We start from the raw sequence: 14,827 nt of genomic DNA, 5'->3' as shown, positions 1-14,827 counted from the left end.
AGCAGACTCCCTGCCGAACAGGGAGCCTGATGTGGGACTCGATCGCAGGACTCCAGGATCACGACCTGAGCCGAGGACAGTCACTTAACCAACTGAGCCACCCAGGTGCCCTCGTGACCCCATTTCAAGCTTAGAGGTGCACTGGCCCAAAGTCTCACTGGGACGGGCAGGACGAACGGCCCAATGCCATCAGGAGGCCCATCTGACCTCACACCCCTCTGCTGTATAAGCACGTGAAATTCTTAGTGAACACTCTGAACTGTGTACACAAACATCAGAAAAGGCATCTGAGTGCTGGCTGCTGTTCAGACACGAGTCTCTTTCTCAGTGACTCGGCTGACCTCATCCTGTGAAGCCCACTTACCCTGTAGCACGCAGCCCCCCATGCCCCTGACTGGATTTGTATTCCTGGCTGTCTAGGGACTGCTCCTGGTCCCACACCAACTTCCTTCTGGTCAAAAGTGGTGTCTGAGCTCACGGAGTCCGATTTCTGCCTTCTCTGCTGGACACATGCGGCTCGGAGGCCGTTCTCCCCAGCGGAGAAGTTCGTTCGGGATTCTGCCCCTAATTCAGTCAGGGATGGGCCAGCGGCTTGCAGGCTGTCTCTGTCCACTCCCGGGACCACAGCCAGGTGCTGGCACAAGGACGATCTTTTAGACACTAAAATGGGTCTGTGCCAGTCCACATCCGAGCTAGCCGCATTCTCCCTCCAACCCTCTGGAGGACCTGCTGTCCTACGCGCACCACGAGCCTTTTCTTGCTCTCCTACTATTTCTTTCACCAGCCGGTGCATGTCCGACTCATCACAGTTCAGCTACTAAAACGTGTCCCTGAGAGCCCTGCACCAAGGACACCTCCAACCCTGGCAGCTGCACTGTGCCGCGGGCACCGGTGCGGCCAGCACGATTCTAGGAGCCTCCCAGAGCCCCGCGAGACGGCTCTGAGTCATCTACCATATGGAGGGAAGACATACTCGGAGAGACATCTCTCAGCACATAAACACGTCCGTTGTGCATGACTTGTCCAAAGGCCTAGCATAAGGAGGGCATGTTACGCGCTGCTTTCGCTAACGAGGAGCACAAGAAAACTTGCAGTGGGTGTTATTTTACAGTTGAGCAGTTTCCGACCTGACTTTACTCCTCTCAACACCTGCATGTTTACGTATGTGCGTGTGTGGGCCTGTGCATGTCCTGATACAGAAGCGACCACACAGGGACCGGTTCTCGATTCCGTCTGCCACGTACTTTGAGACGTCAGTGCCAAACGGCTCTGCTCTAGGTCTGCTTTCTCACACAGAAACCAGAAGAAGGGAGCCCTCTGGAGTCCCTTACGCTGCAAACGTCCCACATTTCCCAGTGAAAGCAACACTGGGTTCTGGAAGCTTACTGAGCCCTGAGCAATACAGCTGTCTTTACAGAGGACATGCTTCGTTCTGTTCTAAAAATCCAGGGGCAACAGATCTAGGACTTACCCTGGAGCACAGCTAACACTGCTAACCTCGCGGTGGTTTCAGAAGAGCAGGGCTGCGGCAAGAGCACAAGAGACAACGTACCGAGCCTGCTTGAGGTGTGACGGCAGGCGCCAGCCACACAGGGGCCAGCGAGGGCTCGGCGGACCTAATTATTAAATCGTCGGCTCATATCCCGTTACAGACTTCTTATGAATACTTGATTTTATTTTGTATAATTGACAAGAGCTGACAGGAAAGGACAGGTTTAATGACAATCAAATTAAGATCCACGAGGCCACGTGTCACACAGGAGAGCTGCGTCAAGCGGTGCTGAAGTGACGGATGGGACACGGCACGGCTGAGCGCCGGAGCCTGCCGCATGCCGTGGAGCGCTCTCCTGTAGCATTAGCAGACCGTTCGCAACAGCGCACGAGTCCAACAGCTCTGGAAGAGACGGGGACAGGACGTGCCCAGCGAAGAAAAATAGACATTGACTTCGCATATGTAATACCGGATCGTTCACCATTAAACTCGATTCCTAAATCATTTATATGACTTAATGACTCGGCATGAAATTTTTAAGCTTCGGGGAAGATGAATAGCACCAGAGAGAGGATGTGGATGAGTACAGTGTCATTTACCTACCCCTGTCCCACTAACAGGGGACAGCTGAGCCATTGTACTATGTCCCAAACACTTCAACTATAATGTCATCACTTAGGAGGCAAGTGAAAAAGATATTGGCATTTGTAAGAGATTGATGAAAATCAGTTCTAAAGCATTAATTTCTCTTAATACCACTAAAACGATTGTGTGCATTCAGGAGATATTTGATCTGAATTAAGAAACCGATGAAGTAACTGATTAATTGGAATCGAAGCCCTCCGTCCCCAGATCCATCGACTTCATCCGCACTCTGGACAATCGGATGCTGGCCCCGCAGAAGGCCCCGCGTTCACACACCGCCTGTGGCACCACAGAGCCTCCCCGAGCTGCAAATGTCCAAGCTCGGACACACCACAGAGATGTAAGACTTTTATACTGACTAGGGTTTGAAGATTTTTATTTATCTTTTATTTTTATTTTTTAAAGATTTTATTTATTTCTTTGACCAAGAGAGATACATCAAGAGAGGGAACATAAGCAGGGGGAGTAGGAGAGGGAGAAGCAGGCTCACTGCGGAGCAGAGAGCCCAATGCAGGGCTCGATCCCAGGACCCAGGGACCATGACCTGAGCCGAAGGCAGAGGCTTAAGGACAGAGCCCCGCAGGTGTCCCAAGATTTTTATTTTAACAGAAAATGCACCATCAGATTCTTCTGAACTGAAACTGCAAAGTAATAAAATAATATCAATAGTGTCAGTTGATATACCAAAAATTCTAAATATGTGTATTTTTGAAAAAGAGACAATTAAAAATTTAAAATAATCACTTAAGGTTGCAGAAACAGAATTTCCAAAGCTAAGAAGTCCTGATTTAAAGCAATACTATGACACACATTTTACTCAGCTGGGAAGCTATTTGGTAAATTTTAGAAAAAGAGGGAAAACAGCATGAAATAGCAATCTGACATTTTAGGATCTGTATATCTACAATCAGTGATGATTTTAACAAATTAAATTTGATAGAAGAAAACAATAAAACTGAGAAATGTAACAGAATTGTAAGCTTAGGGGCACCTGGGTGGCTCAGTCAGTTAAGTGTCTGCCTTCAGCTCAGGTCATGTTCCCACGATCCTGGGATCGAGTCCCGAGTCAGGCTCCCTGCTTGGTAGGAAGCCTGCTTCTCCCTCTCCCTCTGCTGCTCCCCCTGCTTGTGTGCTCTGTCAAATAAATAAATAAAATCTTAAAGACAAACAAACAGGAAACTGTAAGCTTAAACAGACCAAAATAAGGTCCTAAGTCAGACCCAACAACAGAGCCTACATGCCGCTATATATACTTTTGGGGGGAATAAGGTGGTAATTCTTAATATTCTCAAAGACAGGGGCGCGTGGGTGGCTCAGTCAGTTAAGCATCTGCCGTGGCTCGGGTCATGGTCCCAGGGTCCTGGCATCAAGTCCCCCATCAGGATCCTTGCTCAGCAGGGAGCCTGCCTCCCCTCTCCCTTATCCCCACCCCAGCTTGTGCTCTCTCTATGTCAAATAAATAAAAATCTTTTCAAAGAATTTTAAAAAAAGATTTTCGAAGAGATCTAGGGCCTCCAAAATATTAAGTATCTTTACACTACAACATGTCCCTATAACATGAAAGCCAAGGGAAAACGAGAGGGAAAGAAAATGTTTTTTTAAAACGTCATCAGTTTAGATCTAAGGTTATTTATCCAAAGCTAATATAATACAGAGTATCTCATTTGCCTGATGCTCTAATATTCTATCTCTGTGCTGCTGCTGTAAGTTACTCAGAGGCTGAGAACTAAAACTGCTGTTGGTCACGTGACCTTCAACAAGGTCTTGCTAAGTTGTTCAGCCCTCAGACTCCTTTAGAAAATGGAGAATTCTCATCATCTTCCAGTTTTAAAGTGCTGGACTTCCTTCATCTTTTGTCTTCCAACAAAACCTTATTTCCTTTAATTATCTGAAAACCATTTCCATATTTAGGATAATATTTTTTTTAAGATTTTATTTATTTGAGAGACAGAGATCACATGTAGGCAGAGAGGCAGGGAGAGGGGATGGGGAAGCAGGCTCCCCGCGGAGCAGAGAGCCCGATGTGGGCCTTGATCCCAGGGCCCTGAGATCATGACCTGAGCTGAAGGCAGAGGCTTTAACCCACTGAGCCACCCAGGTGCCCCTAGGATAATATTCTTAATCTCATATATTTTTCTACCAGTCATTAAAAGGGCAAGTAATACAGAAGCATCTCTCAAACACGAGTATGTTGGCTATTCATTATACTGAATTCCTTTAGAAACAAAGACAAACATCATAAACAAGTGAGTGATGTAAACAGAGATGGAAAAGTAAAAATCTCTGAAAATCTGTTTCTCCATAACTATACGAGAGAGAACATCAGTAAAAATAATCAAAAGCAACTTTTTCAGAACTCTGGAGAATAATCAAACACCTTCAACAATCCCAGGTGCATTTATTCGAGAAGCACGGCTCAGTCAAGCTGAGCGTGAGCGGTGCGGTGCTCTGACTTCTCCCTTCCCAGATCCTCTTCTCCCTACTTCTCAGTTCCACAGTAGCTGAGAAAACGGATATTCCAGCCACCACTGATCGGGACAATCAGGCCTGGAGTTTCCCAAATCCATGACCAGAGAACCGTAATCACCTGACCAAGTATAGCTTTCCCTGAATTTGACCTGACCCAGAGCCCGTTTATTATAAGTATTTTCTTTGGACTGTTTGTCAAAAAACAATCAGTGGCAATTATTTAACACCACAGTTACCTCAGCTGGTGATAAAACTGTGGTAAACAAAAAACTTAAAAGAAAACCTGGAAAATTACAAGACTTGAAGGAGCCTCTAAAAAATTCTAACACATTCCTGGGAGTCGGAAAGCCGCCTGCCCGTGCAGAGCTGCACACATGCCCAGGAAAACCTAAAAGGCCTTAACCTCTCACGCCTGGGTGGCCTTGAAGCTCTACACAAGCAAGAAATGAGAGCAAGAGCTGGAGCTGTGCCGCCGGCCGCAGCACCGCCACTGGGATGGGAACACGAGCCACCCCGGGAGACCAGTGCTCGCGGTTTGGGACTCAAATCCTTCTCTCCGAGTCAGCTGCAAGGGAAGAGGAGGGAGCTCTGTCCCACACAGTCGGTCAAGAACCCGTGTGAAAAACCGCGGTCTTCAACAGACAACTTCGAAGACCACCCTCGTCCCGGACGCCGCACCAGCGCCAGGAAGGAAAGAGTCAATGGCTGCGAGAGAGATGCCGACCGGGCCCGGAGGCGGTCAGCTGGACTCTCCTGGCCAGACCTCAGGGCACAGCCCATCTCACTGGACAGGAAAGGGGTCCACTGTGTTTCTGAGGAGAAAGCGAAACGGACTGAAGAGGAGCTCTCCAGTCCACGGACGGACTAAGCTGCCCACTGAGGAACACGCTACCGAGCAGGTGTACCAGGTGAACCTGATTATTCGGGGCAGCTGGACTCTTCTTCTCCTGCTAATGCGGCCTCATCTGACGCTGTAAATAGCCGTAACCACAGCCGATGAAAAAACATTCCTTTTCTTTCTCGGGATACCCCTTTAAAGAAGGCTGTTTACACATGGAGAAAAACTCAATGAACAACCCTAGCGCCTGGCCCAGCTGGAAGAGCACGCAACTCCTGATCTCGGGTCGTGAGTTCGAGCCCCATACTGGGTGCAGAGATTATTTAAAAATGAAAATTAATTAATCAATTAATTAACAACTTTAAAATTTAACTTTGTCCTTTCTTGAGTTTTCACCGTACTGTAGGTAATAATACATATGTTGAATTTCCAATAAAAAATAACATGCTGAGCTTTCCGTAAAAATATTATCCATTTATTCAACAGAGTCAGAAACACAAGGCAAAAGGAACTTGGGCATTGCCTGATAAACCTCTCCGTTATTTTCGACATTAAGAAAATGTGTGACCATGTGTCCACGTCATATAATTACGAATTGGCCAAAGCAGACTAGATTTTGGGTTTCTGGATTACTAACACACAGCTCTTCTCCTAGATATGAGACTTCTGTCTCATTTTCCCTTTCCAAACCTCCTTCTCACTGGGGAGAGCCGGGTCATAGAAATACCGTTTACCCCGTGAAGCCCACTTCAAGTCACCTACACACACTGTGACTTATGCTGTCTATACAGTCAGAGCACCGCCGTCGATGGCTGTATATCCACACAGAAGCTGATCATGGCCTCTTTGACGGGAACGACTCAGTCTCGCTCCCTTTGTGTCCCAAGGGACAGACAAGTTATGGCCGCCACACAGTAAGAGTAAATACATGCTTGCTGAATTAATAAAACTGCAAATACAGAATAGCAATCAAATTTCAAGCAACATCATTTAATTACTTAGCAATATAGTTTTCAATGAAAGCACTCATTTGATTTAAAGGTTGTGATAGGATTATATTTTTTAAAACAAACATATACAATAAAGATCATATTAAATACAGTTAAATGTGATTTAGAATTAATTCAATGTATTATCATTCGAAGAAAACTTTTTACAACAATAAATTTAACTTTTACCTTTCAAAGCGAAAATTAAACTAAAATACTAAATGACCAGCAATTCAAATACAAATAAAAATACCTGCTTTTTCTGATGTCCTAAGAAATACCATGTCCGACGGAATTCTTTGATTCTGCAGAAATATAAAACACTAATTACCTATATGCAAAGTTATAAAGTAATACCATTCCATTACAAAGTAGAAATAGCTAGTAAAAACTAAAAAAAAATTTATAATTAAAATTTATACTGAAGCAATTAACAATAATTTGTATAATTTGTAAAATTAATTTAAATTAATATTTTAGTTGGACTTTTTTGACAATTCTTTCACCTATTAACAAACCGTGAAAACAGCATTTGTGAAAACTGCTCCATTTCTGAAAAATGTTGAATATTGGCTTTTCTGTGGCCTCTCTGTTAACTAAACTCATACATACAATATAGCAGCTTTTGCCCTATAAAAAATTATGTCCTCCCTAGTACAGTAAATAACCCTAGAAAGTGAGAATAGGATTCTTCTAAAGTCTAACACAAAACAGAACACATCATAAATAAAACACTTACTAAATGTTGACTAAATGAGTAAATGTACAACTGAGCAAACAAACAAACCAAAAAAACCCTACAAATCTGAGAGACAGTCTCTCGTAAGGCAGCAAAGGACAAAACCTCAAAGGTCCTTGTAGCATATAAACTTATATAAGTATTTGCTATTCATACATTTAACCATTACTAATGATTTTGTCAACTGGAAAAGCTGTATCAAACTAAAGAAAAAATATACAGTAAGAACACACAATTTCATAAAGTATGCATATAGTTTTGAGACGTCAGTAAAGATTTACCCACACACGATAATAAAATGGATTACTTGTCAGTAAACAAGTAATACAAACAAGCATAAGTCATTAGAGGTAAAAACGAGATGTTGTGGGATAAAGCTACCTCTTTCCAACATGAATGAAGAAGGGTCAATTATTAAGATCTAAAGAACTCTTCGGTCAAAAAAGAAATCCCAGGGGCGCCTGGGTGTCTCAGTGGGTTAAAGCCTCTGCCTTCGGCTCAGGTCATGATCTCAGGGTCCTGGGATCGAGCCCTGCATCGGGCTCTCTGCTCAGCAGGTAGTCTGCTTCCCCCTCTCTCTCTGCCTGCCTCTCTGCCTACTTGTGATCTCTGTCTGTCAAATAAATAAAAAAATCTTAAAAAAAAAAAAAAAAGAATGGTAACGAAAAGTCGACTTCATGCAGCAAAGTGTGTGAAACCATTCTGCCAAAGGAAAGTAGTAAGAGGAAAATGTACATAGCGAAATGCATACAATATATAAAAGAAGCTAAAAACAAGCTAAATATCCACTTGGAAGCAGAGGAAAAGCCAATGAACCCCAACGAAAGTACAAGGATGTAAGCAAATATAAAAAAACTGGGGCGCCTGGGTGGCTCAGTGGGTTAAGCCACTGCCTTCAGCTCTGCTTATGATCCTGGAGTCCCAGCATCGAGTCCTGCATCGGGCTCCCTGCTCGGCAGGCATCTGCTTCTCCCTCTGACCCTCCCCTTCTCATACTCTCTCTCTCAAATAAATAAAATCTTAAAAAGAAATTAATGACCCAGAAAACAAGTACATAAACACAAGTAATAAACAGCAATGAAGTATTTTTTAGATATGCTCGTTCCAGCAATAAGAAAACTGAGATTAGACTATAACTAATAAGACAAGGAAGTCAAGTTCTCTAAACGAAAACTAACATCACTGAAAGACATTACGTAAAACCGAAACACGCGGAACACATCATTTTCCAAAATCAGAATGCAAAGATGTCACATGCCTATCAACTGATCTATGTTTTTAACACAAACCCAATCAAAATCTTAACATGTATTTCGGGAGGACCTGGCCAGGTGTTCCTAATACTTAGAGGGAAATGTAAAGACCAAGAATGAACAAGACAAATGTGAGAAACACAGAAGGTTGAGGCTATACTGTAACAAAACTGAAATATTAAACCAGAGCAATTAAGACAAGATGGTATTCTACTAAAACAGGTAATTATACCAATGCGAACACAGAGACTCCAGAAGGGAGGCCACACAAAAATGGACACCAGATTAATGAGGAAGGGCGCTAGAGCAGAGTGATGAGGAAATCGCAGTCTTTGCAATCAACAGTACGAAGAAGCTTAGATGTCTACATGAGATGACAGGAGGCAATTCATACTATCAATCAAAACACGAGAATCTGCTCCAAAGAAATTCTGCTTCGAAATGTCAAAGTCAAAACTAAAAGCCCTAAAAGATACCATAGAATATTTTCATAACTTTTGGTAGGGAAGGATTTCGTCCCCACCAAACCTAACAAGACTCCTCCTTCTCTACAAACGAAAATTTAAAAAACAAAACAAAAATCCCCAACTAACCATAACTGAAAAGACTAATAAGGTAGACTTCATCAAAATTAACAGTCTCTCAACATAGCACAGCAGGGAGGAAAAACTACTCGTAACATTTAACTAATAGGAAATTCCCAGGCAGAGTACATAAGGGCCTACAGACTGTTTGTTTGGTTTTTTTTTTTTTTTTCTTTTTAAGATTTTATTTATTTATTTGAAAAAGAGAGAATGAGAGTGAGTGAGCATGAGGGGGAAGTCAGGGGAGCAGCAGCAGGCCTGCTGAGCAGGGAGCCTGATGCGGGACTCCATCCTGTGACTCCAGGATCATGACTTGAACTGAAGGCCGTCGCCCAACCAACTGAGCCACCCAAGTGCCCTCTGTTGCTTATTCTTAACAGTAATTTTATTTGTAAGTATTTTATTCCTTCTAATGCTATTGTAATAGAATTGTTTTTCTTAATTTCACTTTCAGACCATTACTCTTCATTCCCTTCCCCGGTGAAGCACTCATCTAGTTTGTTTAAACCAGGCACCTTCAATCACTGGATGCTTTTTATTTTTCCCTCCCCCAGACAGCGAGCCACACAGCGCAGAACCCTGTGCTTCAACGTGACACCCCGGGGAGATGTGCGACTGCCTCCCGGGCCCCCACCCACCCGAGACATCTGGCTGGGGTCTGACACGGGGCTAGTACGAATCACGCAGGCAATGAGCACTCACACACAGGCGTTCGTGTCAACTTGAGTTAATATTTCTCGTGCCAGAAGAGCCAAGAGTCCCACTGGTGGGCCACGCAGTAACTGCGCATGAATTTCTCAGGAGAAGATCTAACGATCCTCCAGACTAAGTGTCACGTTGACGCTCCCGCTAGAAACACACGAGCCACCCCCCTCCCTCACATCAGGGCCAGTGTCCGCCGCCGCCGCTCCGCTCCTCGCGCACCGGCGCGTCACGCTTCAGTCTGGCTCACGGAGCACTAATGACATGGAACGTCTGCTCATGTGTTTCTTCTCCGCCTGTAAGCTGCTTTGGGGAAATGCCTCTTACATCTTCCGTTCATTTTCTAATTTGATTTTCCCTCGCTGTTGAGTTTGTCCATATTCCAGATATAAAAATCTTTGTCCGCTCTACGGTTTATAGCCCGTGTTTTCATCGTATGTTTCATAAGCACAAATCTTTTCTCACTTCATGAGATGCAATTACCAGGTTTTTTTCTTTCATGCATTGTGCTTTTGGTGTTTAAGAACTATTTTCCTGCCCTAGATTCTGATTCTTTTCTCCTACATTTTTTTCTAAGTTTTAAACTTCCACAATCTTCACTTAAATCCATGATCTATTTTTTCTTAAATTTTGTTAGTTAACATACAGTGCAATGTGGGCTTCAGGAGCAGAATTCGGCTATTCGTCACTTACACTCAACACACAGTGCTCATCACAACAAGTGCCTCCTTAATGCTCATCTGCCACCTAGCCATCCCCCAGCCACCTCCCTCCGTGGGCCTTTAGTTTGTTCTTTATTGTTAAGAGTCACTTATGGTGGGCGCCCAGGTGGCCCAGTCAGTGAAGCGTCTGCCTTCGGCTCCAGTCACAATCCCAGGGTCCTAGGACTGAGCCCTACATCCGGCTCCTTGCTCAGCAGGGAGTCTGCTTCTCCCTCTCCCTCTGTCCTCCTTGGGCTCACTCCTAATAAATAAATAAATAAAATCTTAAAAAAAAAAAAAGAGTCACGTAAGGCCTGTTTCCCTGTCTCCTTTCCTTCCTTCCCCCTTCCCGCATGTTCATCTGTTTCTTAAATGCCACGTGAGTGAGATCACATGGTGTTTGTGTTTCTCGGAGAGCCTAGATATCCATGGTCTGGTGGATAACGATACAGGGGTGGGTGTGTGTGTGTGTCGGTGTGTGTGTGTGTGTGTGCATGCACGCACACGGGAATACTACTCAGCCATCAAGAAGAATGAAATCTTGCCATCTGCAACAACGTGGATGGAGCCAGAAGGTACCGTGCCATGTGCAGTCAGTCAGTCAGAAAAACTCCATCATACAGATTTAATATCTATAAAGCATACATTTAAATTGGGTTCATGTTCTTAACCCATGGATGTCCACTAGCTCCAGTCTCATTTGCTGAAAAGCGAACCCTTCTCCATTTTAACTGCTTTTGCACTTTGTCAAAAATCACTTGAGCATCTGGGTGTGTGTATTTCTGGATTCTCCGCAATGTTCCACTGATCTCTGTTTCTAGCCCTCTTACACACTGTGTTGATAAGCACAGCGAGGTCGTGTGCCTTAACATCAGGAAAGTGATCCTTCTCCCTTTTCTCTCCTTGTCAAGGCTGTTTTAGACGTTTTAGCCAATTTAGCCTTGACACATTGGTTCTAGAATAAGCTTATTTTGTCTAAAAAAAATGAAAACAAAAAACAAAACCTCACTGAGATTTTAACGTTAATTGTAGTAAATCTATATTCAGTTTCAGGAAAACTGGAACTAGAGTGTCTTTGATTACTTTCATGATCCCACTGTTATCTTCAGCATACCAAGATTTTGTTTTCATAGTAGGGACTACAGGAGGACTTCCTTTCTAATTTCCATTTCCACGTGCTGGAAATGGGATTGGTATCTCAGTGGGGTCTTACAATTTGCCACTTCGCTGAACCTACTCCTTACCATCAGTTCCTCGGGGTTGTCTATACACACAACCATGTTGTCTGCAAATGGGGACATTTTTATTTCTTCCTTTCCGATCTGAATTCCTTTAATTTCCTTTACTTGCCTTATTCCACGTAGCGGGTAATGTTAGCTAAGTACGAGTCGTAACAGCAGACACAACAGACATCCTTGACTTACTCCCAACCTGAAAGGAGAGGCATTTCAGAATCCCACCGTTTCGTATGATGTTGGCTATGTTTTCACAGATGCCTTTTGGATGTAATTAAGGTAACTGCCACCTACACCAAACCGTGGAGCATTTTTACTATGAGTGGGTGTTGGATGTAGTCACAGGCGGACACGATCACCTCATTTTCTTTTAGCCTGTTCAGAGTGGGTTACATGGGGCGATTTTGGAATGCTGAACTGGCCTTAAAATGTATAAATGTATAATGTATAAAATGTATAAATATGATGCTAAGTCTTCTTTAAAAGTCTCAAAAGCATTCTTCAGTAAAAACATCTGGACCTAGATATTTCCTTCTTGGAGACTTTTTAAATGGCTAATTCCATTTCCTTACTGTTTGTAGACCCGTTCCTATGATGTGTTTCATTCTGACGGAGTGTGGATAGTTAGTGGTGTGGGAAGAATGGCTCCGCCTCATCGAAGCCGCCGTGTCGCCTGGAGGAAAGCTACTGTGGGCGTTTACTGGGGGCGTCATTCTGCAGTGACCCTTTCAATGGCTCTGGACCAGCAGTAACGTCCCCTGTCATTCCCGAGGTGGCTGATTGCTTTTGCTCTCATTGGTTTACTATCTTGTCTTCCTATTTTCAGTTATCATTGATCTTTCATTGATATTTCTTATTTCCTTCCTTCTGCATGCATTGGTTTAGTTCTGGTCGTCTTCTAGTTTCCTGAGCTAGGAAGTCAGACTGTTAACTTGAGATCTTCACTTCTTGGGAATGCTGGCACTACCTACTACGGAACTCCTGTCCGCACTGCTGTACGTGTGCCCCTTGGACTCTAGTTTCATTTTCATGCACTTCTATGCTGTCTCCTAGATACTTATTCCATAACTAGACCACACTGCTCACTTTTCACATATTTTACAGTTCTGTTGTTGTGCTATTATTAATTTCTAGTTTGACTCTACTGTGATGAAACAACCCACTGTAAAATTCAAATTCTTTTCAAATTTTTGGGTTTGTTTTATGGATATGCTTTATCTTGGTGCACGTTCTATGGACACTTGAAATGAATGTGTGCTCTTCTCCTGTTTGGGAGGGCGGTCTGTACACGCCGGTCAGCTCTCGCTGGCTGACTCGGTGCGGATCTTCTGTGCCACAGCTGATTTCCTGCCCAGCGCTTCTACCCAGTGCTCAGAGACTGGGGTGAGGTTCTCACTCATTGCTGTGGATTTGTCTATTTCTTCCGTTCAGCTCCAAGAGTTTTCGATTTTGTGGCTGCGCTGCCCAGCGCATGCAAACTTTCGGTTCTTCTGTCCTCCTGATGTCCAACCCTATTAGCGCTAAGAGACGCCCCCTCGGTAGTCCCTTTCTTTACTCTGAGCTACTTCACTGGGTATTGATATAGGCCTCCTACTCTGACCAATTTTTTGTGGTGTAACTTTTCCATCCTGTTACGTTCTTTCATCCCACCTGTGTCACTGGATTTGAATTCCCTGTGAACGGCTGGGTCTTGCTTCCTTATCCACTCGGCCCACTCAGCGCTGGTACATCTCCACTGCTCGTGGTGAAAGAGTCAGAGTCTACATGTCTCATCAGAGTCCAATCTGCATTTCATTACTTGTTTTCTATTGGTGTCCTGTGGTATTCACTCTTCAGTTTCAAACTTCCTGCTTTCCTGCATGTTACCTGAACCCTTTCCAGGAGTCCATCTCAGTACCTCAGATTGTGTTTCTCTGCGGTTTTTTGTAGTGTTTGTTCTGGGTATCAAAATACACATGGTAATACTTACTCACTAAATTGTTTAAAATATTTATTAAATTGCATTACCTCAAAAAACTAGGATAAAGAAACTGTCTTTCGAATTCACCTATTAAAAAAGATGTTTAGGCTGAGAAACGAAGGAGGACTCTCCTGCGTCACCTTCGATCCTGCTCTGCGTGTGTCCTCGGGATCCTCCTCAAACACCCAGACTTCAGAGCTGATGTCAGGACCCGGACAATGAGTGACCTGGGCAACCTTCAACTTCTTAGTCTCCTGTTCCAAACAGTCACCGTACTTGACACATTCCTCAAGTAATAATATTTAAGTTGACATGTTTGTCTAAAATTTTAGGTGTGTTTGGGAGGGTTCCCTGTTATGCCAGGAAACAATCTTCGGTTTTCCTTCCTCACCCTGCACGCACGATCCAATCTTGACCCTGCGCGGTTCCAGCCTACCACGTTCCAAGTGCACGTCAAAGAGCTGCTTCTCCCAGGGAGAGCGTGAGGGTGGACAATGAGGAATTTACATCCAGACCCATCTAACATGAACCCCACATTCTGCTCTCTCCCACCGTCCCAGGCTGTTGCCCTCCTGTGAGCTGTACGGCACCCTCAACACCTACAATACCGGTCTGAATTTGGTTAGCACATTTTAAATACCCAAACAATGACGATCAGTACACTAATTTTAATTTCACAGTCAGATGCAGAATTAGAAGGGCTACTCTCCAACATAAAGCCCACGATGGAAATATCCAAACATTAATTTCTGAGTAGCAGTATGGTCAAGTAACAGAGAAACTGCTTTTCTCGTGTTAGTGGTAAGTGTTGCCAGGATCCTTAATTAGAAAGGAAAAGGACAAAGCCATTTGCTACCATATCTGTGCTCTTTCGTTATGATGGTTATGTCCGTCAGTAATGTATCACTACAAAAACCACAAAGTTGGTTCAACAAATATTAACCCACTACCAAAAATATATCACTTTATATATTAATTACTAGACATTATATCTCAGATTCCTAAATATTTGTTTCTTAGGTAACCAAAATATGTGGAAAATTTTTATATGAAAATGAGTGTAAAACTGGAAATATTAAAAAACTAAAGCAGGTACAGGGGCTGCCCCTATCTTTTAGTGTCCAACAACGTCTCCTAAAGGTCAGTGAAAATACTGTAGAAGTCCTTCCTCTAGCTCTGCTACCAAATCTGTCAGCGTCAGGGCCGCGCAGGGACTGCAC

At 43.7% G+C, this 14,827-nt stretch overlaps 1 protein-coding gene across 6 annotated transcripts in view; it reads right to left on the bottom strand.

Moving 5' to 3' along the window:
* Nucleotides 1-14,827, bottom strand: part of ATP9B (ATPase phospholipid transporting 9B (putative)) — a 221,155-nt gene that overhangs the window by 146,655 nt on the left and 59,673 nt on the right. For 5 of the 6 annotated variants that reach the window (XM_046025851.1, XM_046025854.1, XM_046025852.1 and 2 more), the window contains one exon: nucleotides 6,687-6,738. The exons of the other annotated variant lie outside the window; for it this stretch is intronic. In XM_046025851.1, coding sequence (XP_045881807.1) covers nucleotides 6,687-6,738 — 52 coding nt within the window. The remainder of the gene's footprint in view (nucleotides 1-6,686; nucleotides 6,739-14,827) is intronic. 6 annotated transcript variants of the gene reach the window in all.

This window comes from Meles meles, chromosome 12 (genome assembly GCF_922984935.1).
Source record: "Meles meles chromosome 12, mMelMel3.1 paternal haplotype, whole genome shotgun sequence".
In the NCBI taxonomy this organism is placed as follows: Eukaryota; Metazoa; Chordata; class Mammalia; order Carnivora; family Mustelidae; genus Meles; species Meles meles.
The sequence above is the reverse complement of the archived record's forward strand: the minus strand, read 5'-3'. Positions and strand labels throughout refer to the sequence as shown.